This window comes from Larimichthys crocea, chromosome III, assembly GCF_000972845.2.
Source record: "Larimichthys crocea isolate SSNF chromosome III, L_crocea_2.0, whole genome shotgun sequence".
Lineage (NCBI taxonomy): Eukaryota > Metazoa > Chordata > Actinopteri > Sciaenidae > Larimichthys > Larimichthys crocea.
In genome coordinates this window covers 28,023,185-28,041,336 of record NC_040013.1, presented here as the reverse complement: position 1 = coordinate 28,041,336, position 18,152 = coordinate 28,023,185, and the positions used below count along the sequence as shown (strand labels likewise).

At 39.2% G+C, this 18,152-nt stretch overlaps 3 protein-coding genes across 3 annotated transcripts; all 3 read left to right on the top strand.

The window, feature by feature from the left end:
* Nucleotides 1-567: 567 nt before the first annotated feature.
* Nucleotides 568-7,989, top strand: rbm19 (RNA binding motif protein 19). The gene is made up of 24 exons (XM_010733714.3): nucleotides 568-726; nucleotides 811-993; nucleotides 1,072-1,185; nucleotides 2,253-2,297; nucleotides 2,567-2,792; nucleotides 3,096-3,358; nucleotides 3,461-3,520; nucleotides 3,621-3,699; nucleotides 3,816-3,887; nucleotides 4,341-4,550; nucleotides 4,634-4,764; nucleotides 4,853-4,980; nucleotides 5,091-5,187; nucleotides 5,298-5,408; nucleotides 5,509-5,709; nucleotides 5,802-5,871; nucleotides 5,975-6,126; nucleotides 6,215-6,275; nucleotides 6,398-6,477; nucleotides 6,566-6,621; nucleotides 7,032-7,148; nucleotides 7,233-7,338; nucleotides 7,442-7,562; nucleotides 7,663-7,989. Exons 1-24 carry the CDS (start codon nucleotides 691-693, stop codon nucleotides 7,743-7,745), a joined length of 2,802 nt encoding a protein of 933 aa, XP_010732016.3. The 5' UTR covers nucleotides 568-690; the 3' UTR covers nucleotides 7,746-7,989.
* A 272-nt stretch (nucleotides 7,990-8,261) lies between these two features.
* plbd2 (phospholipase B domain containing 2) lies at nucleotides 8,262-13,180 on the top strand. Its single transcript, XM_010733712.3, has 12 exons — nucleotides 8,262-8,670; nucleotides 9,562-9,655; nucleotides 9,729-9,887; nucleotides 9,970-10,070; nucleotides 10,154-10,368; nucleotides 10,927-11,021; nucleotides 11,107-11,267; nucleotides 11,615-11,710; nucleotides 11,805-11,876; nucleotides 11,970-12,122; nucleotides 12,210-12,372; nucleotides 12,465-13,180. The coding sequence occupies exons 1-12, from the start codon at nucleotides 8,459-8,461 to the stop codon at nucleotides 12,633-12,635; spliced, it is 1,692 nt and encodes a 563-aa protein (XP_010732014.3). The 5' UTR covers nucleotides 8,262-8,458; the 3' UTR covers nucleotides 12,636-13,180.
* An 863-nt stretch (nucleotides 13,181-14,043) lies between these two features.
* On the top strand, nucleotides 14,044-17,788 carry LOC104921238 (transmembrane protein 248). Its single transcript, XM_010733711.3, has 7 exons — nucleotides 14,044-14,255; nucleotides 15,189-15,380; nucleotides 15,575-15,830; nucleotides 15,919-16,012; nucleotides 16,096-16,234; nucleotides 16,331-16,471; nucleotides 16,677-17,788. The coding sequence occupies exons 2-7, from the start codon at nucleotides 15,210-15,212 to the stop codon at nucleotides 16,692-16,694; spliced, it is 819 nt and encodes a 272-aa protein (XP_010732013.2). The 5' UTR covers nucleotides 14,044-14,255; nucleotides 15,189-15,209; the 3' UTR covers nucleotides 16,695-17,788.
* The last annotated feature ends 364 nt before the right edge of the window (nucleotides 17,789-18,152 follow it).

The window sequence follows — 18,152 nt, the reverse complement described above, 5'->3', positions numbered from 1 at the left end:
GAATTTATTATTCTTGTACAAGAAGGAGCGTTTAACAGTGCAACACACAAGAGGGGGTTACAGAGAAAAGGCTCCTTGAGGAGCTCTAACAGTTGGCTCTTATACATTTCTTTAAAAATGGGCTGTCTCAGACACCTCCCTCACTGATGAGTCTGATCAGCAATGAAAATTATGTATCAAAATGACACTTCTCAGGCCTGTCTCTCCTGTCCTTGAACTACTGATTTATAATTATCTCGCCCTGCCATCCTCAGCAAAACACAGGCCAACTAAGGCAAGTGCACGAGACATGCAAAAAACAGAACCCCAGTATAAATCCTAATGTTTATAACACCTTGTGCTTTGTTTTTTTGTATGTACGTTTTCTAAGAAATTTAATCTTAAAATCAAAAATGGCCCCTTTGAAACTTTGTCTCCTCACTGGACCTACATTAAATTCAAATTTAAATGAGCTTATGGTGCTACTCACCAGGGATACATATACTTAATTAATTAACAGATTTATTTTTAAAAGTGAGAGAGAGCATTGCCTCACACTCCAGTCACCACGTGGCGGTAATGTGCACTCATATACGTCAGAAGAAGAAGAAGAAGCTCCTCCCACTCAATATGGCGACTTAGTGGAGAGGTCCACGCTTGTTTGTTGACATATATTTAAACCTTATGTTATATTAGTATCAGATATCAACAATGTCGAGACTCATCGTTAAAAACCTCCCAAACGGGGTAAGTAAAACACCCGGATGTCATCAGATATGTGAGGGTAACATTTTGTTTCAGTACACCTGTAACTGTGTAACTTGTGTGCAGATGAAGGAGGAGAGGTTCAGGTCGATGTTTGCTGCCTTTGGCACCGTGACAGACTGCTCTCTGAAGTTCACCAAGGACGGGAAGTTCCGTAAGTTCGGCTTTGTTGGTTTCAAGTCCGAAGAAGATGCGACCAAAGCCCTGAAACATCTCAACAAGAGCTTCGTGGACACCTCCAGAGTGACGGTACGGCTCCAGCTCACGACTGAACACGCGTGTTGTTGACATTGTGTGGACATCACCGATTGTTTTTTGTTGTTGTAGGTGGAGATGTGTAAAGCTTTTGGAGACCCGACTAAAGCAAAAGCCTGGAGCAAACATACCCAGAGCTCAGGCCCGGACAAACCCTCCACTCCTGCAGACACTGACGGCAAAAAGGTACCTGCAGACCCGAAAGACCTGTGAGGAAGACTGAGGTGTTCCTAAAACAAATTACCATAAATCAGATGAAACAGTAAATAATACCTAAATATTCCTTCACTGCACATTCAGTTAATCAGCATTTCCATACATCACATACAGCTGACATTAATTCATAATGAAGAAGACTAGATGTCAACACAGAAACACAAAGTATGAAGTATTAAACACATACATTTAGTTTGACACATTTATAATTGCACCATCTTGAGTTGGGTCTAGTCTCATAAGTAAATGTATCTCTGTATTATATGTGCAGAATATTAACTATAAGTAAATGTATCTCTGTATTATATGTGCAGAATATTAACTTGCATGGATGGGACCATAGTCGGGTGAAGTATTTGCTCTGTCAGGTTGGATTAAACAAATATCCTTCAGACTGTTTGTGGCCAAAGATTGCTTTTTGTTGGTTTTATTTTTATTTCCATCACATGCAAAGTGAGAAACGACTTAATCTTTCTAATGTTATTGTCTGGATAGCTACAGTATATCATTTTGTTTTTAACTTATTTTTCATCAACAACAGTAACAACATTTACATTTTCCTCCATTTAGCTGTGGACTACATTTGTACACATTATAGTTAAATAGATAAATAAGACAGACAAATCCACTCCAAATCAAATATATTAAATTAAATATACATTCTCGAACATTCATGCACATACATACGAACAAGTAACCAGCCCCAAAACATAATTATGGAGCCTTAATAAATATGTAATGTGCTTCATCTGACCCCTCAGGGTCCATGTGTTTATATGTAGGGAGGGTTGGTTTCAGCCTTGTAATGGTTATACACTTTAAGGTTGTTGTAAGTCGGATATTTAAAAGGTATTTCTTGGCCCCCCTTCCCCTTCAGACTTTGAGACTTTACTCCCAAGAGAGGCAGGGTTTTGTTAGAAAATCTCTTGCCCCAGTATATTACTGTATGTTGTCTCAGTGGAGAATAATAATGTAGTTTTGTTTTTTTGAGTCACTATGGAATAATACTGTAAATGTATTTTTGTTTCTGTCTTTAGAAAAAGAAGAAAGAGAAAAAGGAAACCGTCAGCGCCCTTGGAAATGTGAGTAAATGTGTCAGCAACTATGTTTGCCTGCTATTAAGTGTTAGTTAGTTAGTTGTATTATTTATTGAATGATCTGAATGTGGATGGTAGGTAAGAGACAAGCAGTCGAATACACACAACAGACAACAAGCAACCACCGGCAATCTGTCTTGTTTATATTCCTATATCAGTTTCATAAGCACACATTAAACGTGCGTGTGACCCACTTTATTTTTTCTTGTTTATGTGGTGCTCTAATCATCGTTGTTTCTTTTTGTCCACGTCAGTTGGAAGACGACCAGGGATTCAAAGAGTTTCTGTCAGTACATCAGAATCGAAGCCAAGCACCGACCTGGGCGAACGACACCGTGCAGCAAAGACCTGAGGGTGACGGTGAACCGAAGAAGACTCAGAGCAAGAAGAAGCCTGCTTCAGATGATTACCTCAACTTTGATTCAGACCAGTCAGAGGATGAGGATGAGGATGTGGAAGAAGATGAAGATGACGATGAAGGTTGGTAATAGTGGTCCTTTCTGGGTGTCGGTAGATGAGAGCTGTGTCTCAGTTTAGGGGGTGGATACTGCTTACAGAATGTGTTTAACTTCTTCATGATACCCAAAATGATGAACATTTCCCCAGTTTACTGCTAGTGTTTACTTTTTTCTGGCATTTTAGGGAAACTTTATAGCACTAAACCTGGAAATATTTGATTTTAGACGCTTATTTAAGGGGAGCAGTCTTCCTCATGATTATTTCAAGGCTCCTTGTTTGTGCAGCCCCTCAATTAGGATGCAACTGATGGGCTGTTTCTTGCAGGTGCCACTAAAGAAGCACTAAAGTCTGGCTTATCAGATATGGAGTACTTGCGCTCAAAGGTGGCAAAGACAGATGACACAATGGAGGAGTGTGAAGAAGAGGAGGAGGAGGAGGAAGACAAAGATGAAGATGAAGATGTGGATCATGGCTGTGTACAGCACACAGACAGCGCCTATGAGAGTGGCGACACCTCAAAGACCAAAACCTCAGTTTCGTCTGAGGATAAGAAGCAGAGCAAAGCGAAGAAGACTGCCAAGCAAGATGTGAGTGTTCAAATACATCTACATGTTAAATATTAATATTCAGTAGAGCGCAGTATTTGATTTCAGTTTGCACTGGTTCACACCCACATCTGTTTGCTGCAGATGGAGCCGGTGACAGAGTTCACGGTGAAGTTGAGAGGAGCTCCGTTCAATGTGAAAGAGGTGAGTGAACAAGAGCTTCCTGATTTTTGGAGGTGCAACAAAGATTATTCCACTTCACAAACATTGAGACTAACATATTTTCTATGTGCGACATCAACAGCAACAAATCCGAGAGTTCATGACTCCGCTGAAGCCTGCAGCAATCAGGATTGGGAAGAACGAAAGCGGAAATAGAACAGGTATGTTACTGAAGGCATTTTTAATGTTTTTTTTTTCACCATAATTTATAGGTTTATTATACGTGTTGACTGCATACAGGACCACATATTGCTGATGTGTTATGTGCGTGTTTCAGGTTACGTATATGTGGACTTGCACTCTGAGGAGCAGGTGGAAAAGGCCTTGAAGAAGAATAAAGACTATATAGGTGAGAAATATTTTATCCTATATCCTATAAACTTTTGTGCATGATTCTTGAGTGTATGTTAGGGGTAAATATCTTTATATATGTGAAAATATTTAGATTTTAATAATGGACTAATTGTTTAAATTGAATTTCAAGCAAAAACTAAGTTACATATTTGGGGGGTTTTGGACTATTGGTTGGACAAACCCAGACATAATGACTGGCAGATTATTGATGACAAAAATAATCCTCAGATGCAGCTTTTAATTTTGTGTGCTTTAAGAAGCTACCTAGCTTTGATAGCAACTTTAATGCTTAAATAGTTCAGAAAGTCTAAAGTGATGCATTTAACTAATAAATACTGTAACATTGTACAGCATACATAAAGTTTTATATAGGAATGAAATATGGCGGTTTGTGTTAATGTGATGTGTGTGATCAGGTCTCCTGGCTAACCACGACATGCCTTTTCAGGTGGCCGTTACATTGAGGTCTTCCGTGTGGATGCCTCTGGCGGTAAGGGCAAGAGAGACAGAAAGGAAAAAGAAATTGACAGAAACTTCACCAGGAAGCTCAAAGAGGATGAGGAGGAGGAAGATGTCGCAGAGTCCGGTCGACTCTTCATCAGAAACCTTCCTTATACCTGCACAGAGGAAGAGCTCAAAGAGCTGTTTGCTAAACACGGTGAATAAAAAAAAACCTGCGCCTGCAATCAATGAATTAACCCTTTTTATTCTGAGTTTATAATAATTTTACTATCTTTACAGGTCCTTTATCTGAGGTGCTCTTCCCGATTGACAATCTAACCAAGAAACCGAAAGGATTTGCTTTCATAACTTACATGATACCAGAGAATGCTGTGACAGCTTTGGCTCAGCTGGATGGACATATATTTCAGGTATTTGATTTCTTTATCTTGATTAACTCACTTGAATTCCAGATGAAGTTGAGGCTGATGATAAACATTCATTCTCTCGTGCTTTTAGGGCAGGATGCTTCACCTGCTTCCCTCCACACTGAAGAAGGAAAAGGTGGATCCTTCAGACGGCGGCGGTCCTGGCTCTTCGTCTTACAAACGGCAAAAAGATGCTAAAAGCAAAGCTTCAAGTTCCAGGTACAGATAATCACTTTAAGTTTGGTTGTTTCTTTTACTCACTTTATTTTTGCGTTCAATTACATGACCCATCACTCATCACTCTTTATTGATTGTTTGTGTCCTTTCAGCTCCCACAACTGGAATACCCTGTTTTTGGGCACAAGTGCAGTGGCAGATGCCATCGCTGAAAAATACAACACCACAAAAAGCCAAGTGCTGGACCATGTGAGTAACACTGCATCCTGTAAATTAATGCTCCCCACAACATCTTTCTTAACTGAAGTATGAGCAGTATGAGCAGTGCACATGTAAAGTTTCTTTATGCCTCTCTGCAGGAGTCGAAGGGAAGCGTTGCAGTGAGGATGGCTCTGGGAGAGACACAGATCGTCCAGGAGACTCGACAGTTTCTACTAGACAACGCTGTCAGTCTGGATTCCTTCAGTCAGGTACGATTTAATATAAACCTCTGTTTACTCTTTGCCTGTGATCCAGTTACTTTGACCAGAGTTGTTTTCTGCATGTGTTGTTTTCCTCTCTGGTGTGCAGGCGGCAGCACCGAGGAGCACAACTGTGATCCTGGTGAAAAATCTTCCAGCTGGAGTGACGGTGTCGGAGTTGGAGGAGCTCTTCTCGCCTCATGGCTCTTTGGGCCGAGTGCTGCTGCCGCCTTCAGGGCTCACCGCCATCATCGAGTTCCTTGAGCCAACAGAGGCGAAACGAGCCTTTACTCGGCTCGCCTACAGTAAGGTATGTACAGCTTCTTACCAGCAAATCCTGCACATGCAGAATATGTTTAAGCAGAGGCACCTTTAAAGACTGCTTATCTCTAAACACTCTAGTTTCAACATGTCCCGCTGTATTTGGAGTGGGCACCTGTGGGGGTCTTTGTGGCAGCCAGACCAGAACCAGGTAAAATCCCTCAAATATATAAACTGAATGTTTTTTATAAATGAAAATCATATAACCAAATCTGATTTTTAATCAGAATATCCTTCGTTTTTGTCTAACAAAGTATTGGAAAAGAAGGAAGCAGTGAAAGAAGATAAGAAGGAGGAAGTGGAGGAGGAAGAAGAAGAAGAAGAGGAGGAGGAGGAATCTGCTCCTGGTTCCACACTTTTCATTAAGAATCTTAATTTCAGCACGACAGAGGAGAAACTACAGGAGGTCGGTCAATTTGTAAAAACGGAATAAAAGTTTAATTAGAGCATGATGTTTGAGATGTTTAATGTTGTTGTTTTTTTATTTGCTGCAGACATTCTCCAAATGTGGGAAAGTCAAGTCGTGTTCCATTTCCAAGAAGAAAGATAAAACAGGTGAATAAAGACAAATGGCAGTATACTTTTACTGTATTTTTGCAGAACAGTTGGTCGAATTTCTCTATTTTTTAATCTCTGAATCAGAGTTAACCTCCTTATAATGTTGGTATGATTTCCAGGCAAGTTGTTGTCCATGGGCTATGGTTTTGTCCAGTATCAGACAGCAGAGGCAGCACAGAAAGCCCTGAGACAGCTACAGGTACTATCCCTAATTTCCTCTCTGAATCTCTCACAGCTTTTCTCTACAGCCTCATTAATGTGTTTTCTTTGTCTCAACCCTCCACCAGCACTGTACTGTGGATGATCACCAATTAGAGCTGAAGATTTCTGAGAGAGCCACAAGGTAAAATGTGCATCAGAAGGGTTTCATTGAAAAGATGTGTTGTTATCTATCGTTGCAATGGAGATTTCCACAGTAAATATCACAATGTCACGGTATAATGGAGAATTTCCTCTAGATAAGCAAATGTGCAAGGTATAACTGTCAGTTTTAAAACCACAGTATAACATATCAGTGTCAGTATCAATGCTGCAACTGTACTGTCATCTATGTTGTGAAACTACAGTTGTATTAAAGGTTACAATAACTACTAAAATTAAAAATGTTGGTATCAGTAACATCTGAAATGTGCAAGAAAATATTACTTACTGGTTAAAGTTTTTACATGATTTCAAAATGTTGATGTCTTTTTGGGTTTGTGCAGCTTCACTTCTTTTGTCATTACTCATTCAGTGCTTGTCCTCCTCATGCAGGGTTACTGAGGTGTCACGCAAGAAAAAGCAAGCTGAGAAGAAACAGACAGGATCTAAAATCCTTGTGCGCAACGTCCCCTTCCAAGCCACTGTCAGGGAAATCCGAGAGCTCTTCTGGTAGCTGTCACACACACACACACACACTTTTTATTCACATTATGTTTAGAGAACGTTGTAAGTGAGATAATTTAATCTTTTCAGTACGTTTGGAGAGTTGAAGACGGTCCGTCTTCCAAAGAAAGCAGCTGGTACAGGAAATCACAGAGGCTTTGGCTTTATTGACTTCCTCACCAAACAGGACGCTAAGGTTTGTGTGTTATGAAAGCTTTCAGGCAATTTGCCGTCCTCTAGTGCTAAATTAAAGTGTACACTATTATATCATAAATGCTAAGCTCCTGTTCTCTCTATAGAAAGCATTTGCTGCACTGTGCCACAGCACCCATCTGTATGGGAGACGCCTCGTGCTGGAGTGGGCTGATGCTGAGGATACAGTGGAGACACTGAGACGGAAAACAGCCGAACACTTTCACGGTAAATCTGCAATCCCTTTGTTTTACAGAAATATAATGTAAGATAACAACTGCGGTGTTTGTTAATTTCTTTCTTTCATATTGTTTATTCCTCATGTCAGTGGCCAACAAAAAGCAGCGAAAGGCAGAGGTTATGGAGGGAATTATGGAGACGATGGAAACTGGCGGGGCTGATGAAGGCTGAGGCCCCTAAATGCCTCGACACCAAGGCTCCTTTTGTTTTTCTGTATAAACAGGACTGTGAATAAAATGAGGACCTAAATGTTATGTCCAGAAGGAGCAATAGCCGTCAGCTGGGCAACGTTTTGTCAAACTTGAAAAACCTCTGGATTTCTTACATTACACATGTTTTGTATAGGATGACGCCTCAAAGAAACAGGACTGATGTTTCACATGTTTTATATAAAATTTTATTTCATGCTTTAAAAGTCTCACGTTATGTGTGTATGTGTGTTTGTACCACTGACACTTTAAAGAATGGACAGTGTATGCACGACATCATCCACAGGTTTTTGCAGAGCCATTATGAAGCTCAGAGTGTGAGTGAAAGCAGCCATGCTGTTAATTATGCATAACTTTAAGCCTTAATATAATTTGAACTGGTGAGTTAAATAAAAATCCAGACTCAGTACACTTACCATGAATGGGGAAATGAGACCAAAACTGTTTTTTACCATGCTGTAAACATTGTTGGACATTTTAACATGGAGAGTGACTTGTTCTGTAGCCAGTCTTAAGTGGCCTGCAGTTTTTGTCACTTCTGTACAGGCTTCAAAGGTTACAGCTCTGTTTGCATAAACACAGTAACCGGATTTGGTCTTTTATTTTGAAAGTACCATGCCTTGTCAGGTGACCAGTCACCCGCTTTCTTGTGTCATGTGACTTATTCATGTAAACATGGCGTCCAGGCCCAACATGACCATTGTTGTTGGACCTTTTTCAAAGGGTTTAAATGTTTTGTTGGGTTTGTGTTTAACGTGTGTGTGTGTTGGAGCTGAAATACGAAGCGCTGTCATCGACAAACAAACCGGACAACTCTCTGTTGTCGACGGATACAGAGATGATTTTGTGGCTTGGGCGAACTTCACTGATGACATTAAAACATCAGGGTGAGTTTACGTCTTTTAGCTGGATGGACCTTTTGTTACAGGTCAAAATAATAAAAAAACATTTTGTACGGCCTGTGTATCCATTTGCTAACATAAAAAACTATTTCCACCTTCATTTAACCATTATTTTCGTCTATAATACGACATAACATCATTAACATGTCCACAATAACCCAGCTAAAGACATACTGAATAATAATGAATATTAATTTCAGCTGTAGCTTTGAAATTAATCTACATTTTAGCACATTTAGCGATGGGAAGTTCAGTTCTTTTTAGGGAGTCGGATCATTTGACTCAGCAAAAAGATTCGGCTCCAAAACGGCTCTTCATGTTAACACTTACACTCATAATTCAGCCAGATTTAGCACTGTTTTGACTTATGATTTGTATGTGTGCACATATATCATATATATATTCAATACATCTTTTGTACTGAAGTATTCAAAAGTAAAAACTACCTTTTCTAATATCAACAAATTGCTGTAGCCAATTGTTTTTTTTCATTGCGTTTACAGACGCTCTGCTGCACAGAGCAGATGGAAACACCTATAAAAATGTTTAAAAAAGGACATATAGGATACAAGAAAATAATAACAGGAAACAGAATAAAGGAACATATAACAATAATATAAAATGTGTGCTCGTCAGCTGACAGTCATATAAAGAAGAAAAAAAACAGAATGTAATAACCATATGATAGACGAGTAATTAAACATTTCAGTGAAAAATCACATCTGTTTCTCTGAATAATTGCTGGTACAACCTATGCTCCGTGTCACCTCCCCAGCTACAGTACACACAATTACTTCTTATACTACTATAAGTGTCATACTGACGTGATTAATGTAAGCCTGTACTCAGATCACATCAGATGTGCTCTCTTTTCAGCTGGTCTTTCTTGGAGGTTACTACAAGCAGTCAGTACAATGACAGTATTCAGGCGTATGCTGCTGGTGCAGTGGAGGCTGCACTCACATCTCAGGTAAACCTTTATTCATACAGGCCTGTTTGTGCTCTAACCAAGTGGTTTTTAACTTACTTCCTGTTTGTTTTAGCTTATCTATAAGCACTGGATGAACACTCTGATGGGATACTGTGGGCCCTTCACGTCTCAATCTGATTATTGCAAACGCCTCAAGGATTTCATCACAATCAATCTGCAGTGGATTCAGGAGCAAATAGAGAAGCAGCCGACTTCACCGTACTGGTACCAGGTACTTAGTGAGTGTTTTTTGGACAAATAAAAAGTTAAAAAGACATAAAACAGATGTTTCACTGTCTGTTTCTGCTTGTCAGGTGCGTCTTGCACTGCTGCAGCTCAAAGGACTGGAGGACAGCTACAATGACGAGCTGTCATTACCACTAGGGTCATTCTCCTTCAACCCATTTGGCTTCATGTGAGTGAATAAAACAAGTTTCTTCACAGAGATCATAAACCTTCTTGCTGTACACATTGTCCACTGCTTCTCTGTCCAACCAGACTTTTCCAGTTGGGCGGGGATCTGGAGGACTTGGAATCAGCTCTGAACAAATCCAGTCAAACTCGACCTCTTGGATCCGGCTCCTGTTCTGCTCTCATTAAGCTGCTGCCAAACAATAAGGAACTGCTGGTGTCACATGACACCTGGAACGTCTACCAGGCCATGCTGCGCATTATGAAGAAATACATCTTTGCCTTTAAAGTTTCTCCTGCAGGTAGTTTATGGATGCAAGTGTGTCTCCTGTTTTAGAGTCCCTCATTATTTACATTAAAGGAATAGGCATTTTAGGAAATGTGTTTATTTGCTTTCTTGTAGATAGCTAGACGAGAGGATCAATAACACTTCCTTGTGTATATAGTAAATATGAAGCCACAGCCAGCTGCCAATTAGCTTAGCATAAAGACTTGAAATAGGGGGAAACTGCTAGCCTAGCTATGTCCAAAGGTAACAAAATATGGCTTGCAAACTCACAGTGATGGCACATAAAACCACAACTTGTAGTTTTAACACTTTGATTTCTGTGACAATTAAACAAATGAGATATAATGTGTTAATTAGTGAGCTTCCAAGCTGTTGGTTGTTACCATGGGACAGCTAAGCTAAATCTACCTTCATATTCAATATAACTCCTGGTAAAACAATTATTTTAAACTATATAGCCATAAACTAAAAGCATAATTTGTTTGCAAGTTTGAAGGCTTGCAGTGTTGTTGCTGTCTATGACCTGAATACAGATTATTATGAGATTTTATCATGTGATATTCTGTTTCAGGCAATGACCCTATTCCTGGAGGGACTCAGGCTTTCTCATCTTATCCTGGGACGATTTTTTCTGGAGATGACTTTTATATTCTGAGTAGCGGCTTGGTGAGAATTCTTTGTTCTGACAATTTGCCGTTGTTGTTTTACTCGGCACGTAGCATTTTGTTCTTAATCTGTCTTTTATCTGCAGGTTACCTTGGAAACCACCATTGGCAACAGTAACCCTGCTCTCTGGAAGTTTGTTCAGCCCAAAGGAAGTGTCTTGGAATGGCTGAGGAACATTGTGGCCAATCGACTGGCTGCTACTGGCAAGGAGTGGGCCGACATATTCAGCAAGTACAACAGTGGAACGTGAGTTTTTCACCAGCTCTGATAAATTCTTAACATTTTATTGCCACTTTGTCTTGATGTAATCTCCCGAGCAGCTTCCAGGCTCTGTTGTTTGCTGCTTTTCGTCTTGTGTTCAAAATTCCCATTGATGACAAGATTAGATAAGGTATTGTGTGACTTTAGACTGTCATGTGGATTTATAGGAGTGAAGGAAGAAAGAGTCACATGAGAAGTCAATTGGGTCGTATAGCTGTGTAATGGGGTCATCAGTGTTTATTGTGTAATGCTGAATCCGTTTCATTGACGAATCAGTAAACACAAGTAGGTTAAAGGTCGTATGCTCAGTTTGAAATGTGTGTGTATTTTAGGTATAACAATCAGTGGATGATCGTGGACTATAAACACTTCACTCCAGGGAAGACTGACATTAAAGAGCAGCTCTTTGTTGTACTGGAGCAGATCCCGTAAGACTTTGCATCCTGTCGTTAATCAAAACAAAAGATTATTGTATTTCTATTTCACACACTCACATTACTCACTTATCTTTTACTGCTGTAGGGGACTCATTGTTTACAATGATAAAACTCAGGAACTGCTGGAGAAAGGGTACTGGGCAAGTTACAACATACCGTAAGTATCCGGTTTGGGACCAGTTTTATGTTAACATATACTATAGATTACATTTGTTGCAATTGTGCTATCTATAAAATTGCTCCTATGTAGGTACTATGTGGACATATTCAATGCCAGTGGCTGCAATGAGCTGGTTGAGAAGTTTGGCCCATGGTTCTCTCTGGACCAGAATCCTCGGGCTCAGATATTCAGGAGGAACCAGACAGCTGTCACAGATGTGGACTCAATGGTCCGCCTCATGAGGTATGGTCCTGCACAGATTTGGTGGTGCTGGATGTTTCTATCATGTGTTGGCAGTTTTATTTATAGGATCCATGCGTCTCTTTTCAGGTATAATAACTTTAAAGAGGACCCGTTATCAAAGTGTGAAGGCTGTGATCCACCTGAGAATGGAGAGAATGCTATCTCAGCCCGGTCAGACCTGAACCCAGCTAATGGAACGTATCCATTTGGTGCCTTAAGACAGAGACCACATGGAGGAACAGACATGAAGGTTATCATCTTTATTTGTGTGTTGTGTGTCTTCTGTAGCACGTTAAGGGGCTGTTGCCCTAAATCTAATGTGTTGTGTTTGTTCCTGTGCAGATGACCTCCTACGGGATGTTTCGTGACTATGGTATGATTGCAGTGAACGGGCCTACATGGGATCAAGTGCCACCTTTCCAGTGGAGCACTTCCCCTTACAAAGACCTGATGCACATGGGTCACCCTGACACTTGGACATTCAAGCCTATAAAAGTCTCTTGGACTCCTTAATTATAATTATACTGTATATACAAGTGGCATGATACATATAAATGCTGCCAGCTGTGCTGTTTGAGGTTTTGACAAAAGGGAATGATATGTTAATTCAGTGTGACGTGACTTTTATGTACACAATGGTCATGTTATTGATTCTCAGGAGAATGGCAATAATTTTGGAAATATTTCAGTATTGCACTATTAATTAAAGCACAGGAAGTTAAAGAGAGCTTTGAATGTGAGCCAGTATGATCAAAAATGTAACCACGTTGCTCTCGTAAAGTGGGACCTTCTACGCAAGCTTTTATCTGATTGCCATGTTTTATTTTTAAGATTTTTATTTCTTATTCTAAATGTGTGAAATCGACCACTTGTTTTAATTCTGATTACTAATTGATTAATTAGAGTTGTTTCTGTGCAATTATTGATCAAGATGCAGATCTTCTGTCATGGTGAGAACAAATGTGTTGATCATAGGTTAGATTATTTTTGAGAAATTCTGATACGCATTGCATGAATTATTTTTGAAACATTTTCTAAATAAACAGTGCTCTGATCATTGTCTTTTTTTTTTAGATTTAGTATTTGTGAATTCAAGTGGTACAAATGGACTAATCTGAAGGGGCTGCACACTCATGCAGGTGTTTTAAATCATTCTGGCGGATTAGATCTCTGCTTAGTTTGAAGTTGGGCTGAGCTTTGAGGGAATTACATGAAACTTTATCTCCATGTACCACAAAGGTCTATTTTGTTCCACCCTAACAGGTGCAACAGGTGAGTAAGGGACAAGCTGTACAACCAAAAAGTCTACACCCTGTCGCCAAGTGCTTTCTCCTGGTGGATCTCTCTAAATTATTTTATAAAGAGTACGGCCTGCTCTGAGATAACTTTTATGATTTGACACTATATAAATAAAATATTATTGACTTAATCAGGCAAAATAAGTGAAAACACCTGTGTGGATGGACCACGTGTGTCTAGGGGTTTGAGAAGTTATTCATTAGATTAGTCTCAATAATTACTGTTAAATTAATGTCACATTAATCACTGTTAAATTCAAGTTACATCTATGTCTTGTTCATTTTAGGAACTTAAACCACACCAGTACTGATTTAAAAGCAGGTTATATTTTGGCTCTGCTTCCTTTAAACTGTATCACGTAGTTAAAAACATATTTTTTGACGCTTGTGTGTAAACACTGAGATGTGGAGGAAGTCACAGCCTAAGGCATATTATTACAAAATTATAAATATATATAATATTTTATATAATATTACAAAAACACAAAAATCATAATATCCAGTAGTAATTAAATGGCTAAATGTAAATATTAAAATCTAATTAATTAAAAAAAAAAAAAAAAAATAAAAAAAAAAAAAGTAATTAAAATCCGTTGCTAGGCGCTAGCCTGAGCTTGGCTACCAATCGTCACATGACCCACGTAACGGTCGTCGTCATAGTAGTACGCTCCCGTAAATGGATGGCGCTGTCGTGTGTGTTATCTTTGTGCCGCTTTAACTGAACTTTAAACGTCTTAAATGTCAAACTGCAGTTTACTCGCCGCCGACACGCTCAGATATTTCAGTGTTTTATCTAAACTGGCGACGTGAGAAGAGACGGCTGCTCAAATTCAAGGTATGACGGTTGAATTCAGCTAGTTAGTTAGCCGCACTGCTCTGACAGGAACGTTATCTGAGCTGCTCATATGGTAAACAAGTTACACGTGTCCTTATCCTCTGCAGTCTACACTGACTTAATGGACTTAATATATGTCATCCGGTTATTTTCACACATAAGGGTATCGATAGACAGGTGTTAGTGCTTTGTTGTTGGATATCTACAAAGTCACAACACGTATGCCAAGTTAACAAGGTGTTTAAGTTTCATGGATGTCATTAAAAGAGCTAAATGTCTGAAAGTTAAGCTCCTTTTAGGTATGATTCAATCCTTCAAGTGTGAAACTGCCAATTGGAAATACATAATTTAGTATAGCTTCAAAAACTACAAATGTCAAAAGCCTGACCCTGAGGATATGGATTCTGGGAGATATAAAAACTGGTAAAACGTGTATTTTGCAGAACTGGAAATCAGAGTTTCCTCCATCGCAGAGACAATGGTTAAATTAATTAACATCCTATAGCACAACTGAAACCAAAAATCTTATTCAGTGTGAGGAGGAACCCAGAGAAATATGAAAAGATATGGTGCTCTTTCTTGCTACCATTATTACATCACTTTAACTAGTACGTCAGTATATAACTTCCCTTTACTATTTTGTCTACTAAACTTCTATGATTTTATGATTATTTGGGATCTCATACATCACTTGATTGTATTATATTTTGCTTTTCAGATGTACCCGCGGTTGAACTTATGCAATTATTATTATTTATTTTTTTTACCGTACCAGGGTGTTGGGGGTGGGGGTGGTGAGGGGTTCTGATCCTTTGTTTGTCTTTTTTTGTGAAATTATACATATGAACATATGAAAAAGACTTCAATAAAAATATCTTTAAAAAAAAAGCTGTGTAAACTTTAATAACTGAAGTGACTCTCTGATGTTTACAGCTCAGGTGTATTTGGTGCCTGATGATGGGTTTCTGGCAGCCTGTCACCAACATAAGAGATTATATATTCCACAATCCACCATGGGTGACCTTTTTCCTGTGTCTGCTGGCTCTGGCTGTCTCGTTCATTGGCCTCGGCTCTTACATCTCCACCATCTCCACCAACACTCTGCCTAACCCCGACACAACACTGGTAAAGACTCATTAATCCAAATTTTAAAAGCTTTTTGCTTGTGTTTGGCCTTAGGTGAGCTTATCAGAAGCCCTTTTAAGAGTACAAGCTCTGGTAGGAAACATGTTTTACAGGCTGTGACTGCATGTATGCTCATGTTTCTGTGTGTGTCCTGAGCTAATATTGCAAATCATATGCTTTATTTTTTCTCTTAGGACTGGAACTACCTCCTGTCCTCTTTATCAGAGTTTCAGCTGTGTGTGAAAGCCAATGCAAATTCATCTGAGCTTGTTTCCCCAGTCCCTTCATCTCTGACAGACAGAGACACTTCCATTCAACCTACACAGACTCCTCCTGTCACCACTTTACATCTCAGGGTGCCTCTGGCTGTGACTGCCAACTCAAACAGTGGCTCTCTAAAAGACCTTGGTCTATACACTACCCTGAGAGCTAAGGAACTACACATTGGAGGTTTGTATTGCAGTGGATTGGGGTTTACAGTACAAAATGTGTTTATAACCATGAATTCACACTCATGCTAGCTTGTTTTACTCCCCAGGGAATGAGATTGTTGATGTGACTTTAAAGTTTTTGTCTGGAAATGATACATGCCTCACCATAAGTGCCCCAACACACCTCCTGCCCATGAGCCTGTGAGTTAATTTGTTTCCTTAATTTAAATCACCACCTACTTAAAAGATCAGCTATTAAGTCATTTTTCTGTTTATTAATGAAGGCTTCCACCAGAGTGTCCTGTATCTGAGAAAAACATTTCACCCATCCACATGGAAGCGAGCAAGGAGTCTACAGCGTCACAGAGCTGCTACAGTCTACACTTCAAGAATGACCCTACACTCACAGTCCTATTAACACAGGTACATGCATGTCACACAAGCATAACTTACTCAATAGTTATCGTATCAGATACGCTCTTGTCATCCTGCGAGTCATTCTTTACTTTCATTCTTTAGGAGGAGCTCAGGGTAGCAGTGCGACATCTGTTGGAAGTCGGCATGTGTCTGATAGGAGTTTGTTTGATGATCTGTTTAACTGCTGGCCTGACACATTCACTCATACGTCGCCACCATTGGAGTGAACTGGATCTACAAAATGTAACTGTCATTTCTTATCATTTATATCACTTTGTTTTTGTGTCTGTGGTCAGATATATAAGATATGAAATATATGTATAGTTGGATATGTGTGAAATAGAGGAATTGAATTAATCTTGTTGTGCTTTTCGTGTTACCTCTGCATGTGTTGTGAAATGTGTAGATTCTGTTTGAACCTAACCGTACTGCTTTACTTTATTTGCAGGAGGCCTTGATTGACTGACACATGAACATTTTTCATCCTCTGCATCCTGAAGAAATCAGTTGATGGTTGAGAGAGAACAAGAATAATTATTGCTTCTTTAAAAGAGGTGTCCCGCCGAGCACAGTCATCATGGGGGAGCATAACTGTGAAAACAGTTATACAGCATCTTCTGTGGAGAGGGCTTTCTACAGCCTGAGAAAATTAACCCTGGTGGTGTCAGCTTGGGTTCGGAGACTAGATATTTATGTAGTATCCAGCAAATTTCAAGCTTTACTCTGACTAGGGATGAAAAGTCAGGATATTTCTGCATCAGTATTGAGGATTTTTAATCTGTCTGTTCCTAACTTGAAAGTGCAATACTAAGATCAGTGGAGTATCCCTGTTTTAGAAGACTTAAATATTGTAACATATCCAAGAGAGAAACATGGTAGAGAATGAGTATATTTTGTAATAGGACCATGTTGTAATGGGAACAACTCTTCAACTAGTAATGCTTCCCAGAAATGGTACTTTCACTTCCCAGTCTGTGATATTCAATGCATTCCAGGAGTTATTTGCTTTCTGTCTTGTTTATTTCAGTTCCCACATTGCCAGGAATGACTCAGTATTTTATAAGGTACAATATATTGTATTCCTATCACCAGATGTTTTTTTGTCTTAATTGCTTTGGACTAGGTTTGTTTGCCTGTTTAACCACTTCAATTTACATATGGGACATTTAAAACTCATTTAAACCAGATGATAGATCTACAGCTGTGCAAGTGTTCTTGCCTTCACCTACAACGTGTTAAATCACTTGCACAGCAGTAAAAGTGTTAAAGAAATAAATAAATATCTCTTGCTCCTAATTAAATGTATAAGCAACAGATGGTGTTTAACGCTGCTATGATACAGGCCATTTGTTATATTTGATTTATAACAGAGAGTTAACAGGACACTAAGCAAAGTGTATGTCATGTAAATGACCATGTACTATGGTTTTATGCACTAACTCAACTAACTACAGTCAGGGGCGCTGCCAGAAATTTTGGGCCCCATGACAAAAAAATCCAATTGGGCCCCTTCTGCGCAGCTGTTGTCACCACATCTCTAGGACCTAACTATCCCATCAAAAGCTTTACATAACTCTAATTAAAGACTTGCAGCTGTTTTGCGTCTTGTAGTTCAATACTAATACTAGCACAATATTTACTGCTGGTGATTTGTACATGCATGCAAGTCTGCATACAGTATGCAGTGCAGTTCACTATTTGATGTGAGATTACCATGAAAATGTGCTAAAGGCCATTTTTATTTAACTGCCCAAAACACGTAAAAACAAAGAGTTAAGTAATTTCATTATTATATTTGAAATATATATACTCAATGATGATGGTTTAATAATTTTATATTGGTGTTTACCTATTTTTTGGGGCCCTGGAATTGTCCTAACTTTTCCTCCCTATACAGCGCACCTGACTACAGTCAAATGGTTTC